The 4,476-nt window shown below is 39.5% G+C and overlaps 1 protein-coding gene across 1 annotated transcript; it reads right to left on the bottom strand.

Annotated features, from left to right (window-relative positions):
* Nucleotides 1-2,657: 2,657 nt before the first annotated feature.
* Nucleotides 2,658-3,625, bottom strand: LOC114358273 (uncharacterized). Its single transcript, XM_028312188.1, has 2 exons — nucleotides 3,534-3,625; nucleotides 2,658-3,072 (listed from the first exon to the last, which is right to left on the bottom strand). Exons 1-2 carry the CDS (start codon nucleotides 3,591-3,593, stop codon nucleotides 2,767-2,769), a joined length of 366 nt encoding a protein of 121 aa, XP_028167989.1. The 5' UTR covers nucleotides 3,594-3,625; the 3' UTR covers nucleotides 2,658-2,766.
* Nucleotides 3,626-4,476: the final 851 nt, after the last annotated feature.

Below are 4,476 nucleotides of genomic sequence, written 5' to 3'. Positions count from 1 at the left end.
CTAAGTAATTGTGGTAAGCGATACTTAGATAACATTTAATAAAAGGCCATATTAAGCTATCTTTAATGAAAAATAAAGTACAAATCTATAATTTTGGGGATCACAAAAGTGTTGAAACAAATATGTAGGTGACGTTTTCTAGTGTGACTAGTAGTTAGTTTACTACCAGTTATAATGAGAAAAACATTCTTTGAAAAACTAAAGCAGATGCGGGTAAAACACGAGCTGACACTAGTGTAGTTTAAATACATAGTATACTGTTTTTTCCAATCTCGATCTGCTTCGTAAGGAATAAACATAAAATCATTTTTCATGGAAATGTCAACGTCACATTTTAAGATTAAAAGTGTAAAATATGCAATGTCTAGCCATAGTAAAAACAAAAGAGCAACATCATTCATGTATTGGGAACTAAAGTCAAAGTCAAAGTCAAAATTTCTTTATTTGTTTAGACTAATAAATAGTTCTTACAAATCGTCATTTTGCTCTTAAGGAGCCTCTACATGTCTCATAATCTTTTTACTCTACCAGCGCTTCGAGACCAACATTCGGCAAGTGCTGAGAAGAAGCGCCGCAACAAACTCAGTCACCACTGTCTGCCGGTTAATATAAATAAATAGAAATAGTAGTAGTAGGTACATTCGATTCAGGAGCAGTTCACTGAATTTACCATGCATTCTTGTATGGTGTATCTTATAAGAATGGGTATACAAGATTGCGTGGTATATTAAACAAGGTAGTGACGTGCTAATATCTAGACTTACATAATGAGATACTAGTAGAAATGACTCGCATACATAAATTTGAATAATATAATGTATGAGACATTACGAAATAGAGTTCATTAGTTTAAATTTATTTAGCACTAGCGGCCGCCCGCGACTCCGTACGCGTGGATCTTGTTTTACCCCCCCTTCATCTATCTTACGCGGTTCAGATTTTTTCATACAAATGTTTTTTCCCGCTATCTCTCGTTCCCGTAGGAATTTTGCAATATCCTGTTGTAACTAAGCTTTAAGTTTACTAAGGTATCCGCATGCCAAATTTCAAGCGTCTATCTTACGCGGTTTAGATTTTATCATACAAATGTTTTTTCCCGCTAACTCCCGTTCCCGTGGGAATTTTGAAATATCCTGTTGTAACTAAGCTTTAAGTTTACTAAGGTACCTGCATGCCAAATTTCAAGCGTCTAACTTAAGCGGTTTAGATTTTTCATACAAAAGGATTTTCCCGCTGATTCCCGTTCCCGTGGGAATTCCTAAGTATCCTATAACCTGCCCAGGAGTATGAAGAATAATTGTACCAAGTTTCGTTAAAATCCGTCAAGTAGTTTTTGTTTCTATAAGGAACATACAGACAGACAGACAGACAGACAGACAGACAGACAGACAGACAGACAGACAAAAATTTTACTGATTGCATTTTTGGCATCAGTATCGATCACTAATCACCCCCTGATAGTTATTTTGGAAATATATTTCATGTACAGAATTGACCTCTCTACAGATTTATTATAAGTATAGAAGATAATTGTTTGGGCAGTCAACACATTTAATTAGAAATCAAACACATTCAATTGTTTGGGTAAAGGACAAAAAAAAAAGAAAATTGTTTTCGAATTTTACATTTCGAAAAAATACATCGTTCGTATGTAGTCCCAAGTAGGTATTATTGAATTGTTGTCACTAATTTGGGCAATAAATTAGTCTGTAACTCACTTAACATTAGTTGCATTGCGGTCCCGCCGGCTTGTTCTGCATATAAATAAGAATACGACATCTGAAAGTCAGATCCTTTAAAATCTGAGCCGAAAGACGTCCACTGCTGGACAAAGGCCTCCCCCAAAGTTTTCCACAAGGACCGGTCCTGCGCCGCCCGTATCCAGGCTCTTCCCACGACCTTCACCAGATTGTCGGTCCACCTAGTGGGAGGCCTGCCCACACTACGTCTTCCGACTCGTGGTCTCCACTCGAGAACTTTTCTGCCCCAGCAGCCGTAAGTTATACTTAGATTCAAATCAGGAAACTGGCGTGTTTTAAATTTCCCTACTGATCTATTCTCCCTGTGACCTAGCTCACAAACTTTCCCAACTCGCCGACAGAAGCTAATATCTTATTTAGAACATAAATCATTCGTAATTTTGAAATAATATCTTGGTTGCTGCGAAATAAATTTGTAGAGGAGGCATTGGGCGTTGAAATTTGTTACTTTTTGTGATTTATTACTATTTCCTATAATATTTTACGGGCTGTCTGCGAAAATTGGAGTCTTATTAGATCAACATTGGATTTGGTTTAATTTCTTAGGGTCTGATTATATTATTTTGATTCTTAAATTAACATTAGAGGGAAAATGAACGAATTAACAATCCATGTGACTTTACTCTATTGAACCCACACGACCCACTTTTGGAATTTCGAGGATGTCGTGAAGAAGGAACAATTAATGTGCAAAAAATTCAGGCATACCTATTCCGTCTGGCCGTGTGGGAATTAAGGCCATATCCTCCATTTGCTTCTGGTAAATTGGAGAGGGTCGTGTTCCTGAAATGGAGACTAAATGACCTTACGATGATGATGAGTACTTAAATACAATTTAGGTACCTATAAGAAAAATGGAAAGGGACATACTTTACAAAAATAATGAAAACAGCAATCTGCGATCAAATTCGGTGTTTAATTTTTACATCAAATTACAATTTTAATCCAACAGTGTTAAATTTTGCTTCTAAACAGGTGTGCTTTGTAAATACTAACTAATAATTAATTAGCCTGGAATGCCAATAGGGGGAGGAATAGATGGGGGAGCAATCAGAGGTGGTCTGCTGGATCCAACCGCAGAAACCTGTCCTGTTCCACCCGAAACCTGAGCTACGACGTTAGCAGATTGTCCCGTTGCCGCTCCCGCTGCTGCTGTACTTCCTTGAGCTGCATTCTGGACTACTGCTCCAGCGGCTGACGATTGTCCAGGTGATCCGGCAGCGTTAGCTACAGCTGATACGGGAGATGTCGACGCGCCGGCGTAGGATTGGGGTGAGGAGGCCACGCAAGCCAGCCCCGCGAGGAGGCACACCTGGAAAAAATTGCAATGTCTGAGAAAAGCAATTCGAATTCAGGAATATTCGTTTTCTTTATCTTATTCGTTTCGCTTTTGGCAGAGCAGTCGTGGTCACGTTGAGGCATTGTTGATGTCCCGCCATCTCTCTCTGTTGGCACACTGCCTGATGCAGTCACATACGCGGTGCAATCAGGAGTATAGTTAAATCATCTAAAAAGACGTCGATGGTTGGAGAGAGGCATCGCCCAAGGATTTCAACAAAGACCGGTCCTGCGTTTCCCGCATTCTGGTGCTTCCCGTGACCTTCACCGGATGGTTGGTATACGGAGTATGAAGCTTGTCTGTCGGTACTCGAGAAATTCCTTCCTCAATGGCTATCAAGTTCTACGAGTTAAAGGCCGAGGGCCTACTATGAAATCGCAATTTGAAATTTAAACGTTTGTCGCTCCAGTGAAATTAAAGAAAGTGTGTCTCACCAGAAAGATTTTCATCGTGAAGCCAGTGGTGGTGTAAAGTGCAGTTTGGAGAATTGGCATGTTTTTTTCCTTTTATATACTCTTGCACAATATAAATCATAATAAACAACCAATAAAACGCAACTGTCCTAACAAACCTCTGTACAAACTCGTGATTATGCGGGGTGGTTGCGAAATTTATATTATTATTTTTTCTATCTAATTTATTATATCTTATGGTGTTAATCATGATTGGCCATAGGTGACAAAGGATATCGTAAGAGCTTGACTTACTTGACTTATGCCCGTTTTTATCATCAATTCCTAATTTTTAAGTGACCCCTATAGTAACACATAACAGGAATTTTGTTTTGTCAGATCACTAAGACTTAAAAATTAGGCATTGATGGTGAAAAGGGGTATTAAGGTCCTATATCCCCTAGATGGGGCAGAGGGCGTCCACAATAGTCCTCCATCGCGTTCGGTCTTGAGCTTCGCGTTTAATCTCGTTCCAAGTCTTGCCAATTTTCTTCGCCTCGTCTGCTACAGTGCGCTACCAAGTTTGCTTGTGGCGACTACGTTTGCGTTTTCCTTGGGGGTTCCAGTCCAGAGCCTGCTTGGGGATGTGATCGGGATCCCTTCGGAGAGTTTGGCCAATTCAGTTCCACTTACAGCGCTTGATCTTGGTAAGAGCCAATTCTTCCGTGGTTAAGGATTCCGGGTGAAGCTCGCTTCCACCTTCGGCCTGATCATCACTTATCATCAGGTGAGATACAGGCCAAGAGCTTCCTCGCTATGGATAAAAAATTAAAAAAAAATCTGCTGGTCGAATGGAATTTAAGAATCGTTAGAGCATGACATTGGCTTAATGCTAATCGTATTATGTAAACGGTGTAAACTGTTGATATAGGTGATTTCACCCTATATTATGTGAGTCACTATTATTTGCCTTTTTGTTATTGCA

This window comes from Ostrinia furnacalis, unplaced genomic scaffold (genome assembly GCF_004193835.3).
Source record: "Ostrinia furnacalis isolate ACB-3 unplaced genomic scaffold, ASM419383v2 OfSCF3832, whole genome shotgun sequence".
NCBI lineage: Eukaryota > Metazoa > Arthropoda > Insecta > Lepidoptera > Crambidae > Ostrinia > Ostrinia furnacalis.
This window is presented reverse-complemented; position numbering and strand designations above follow the sequence as displayed.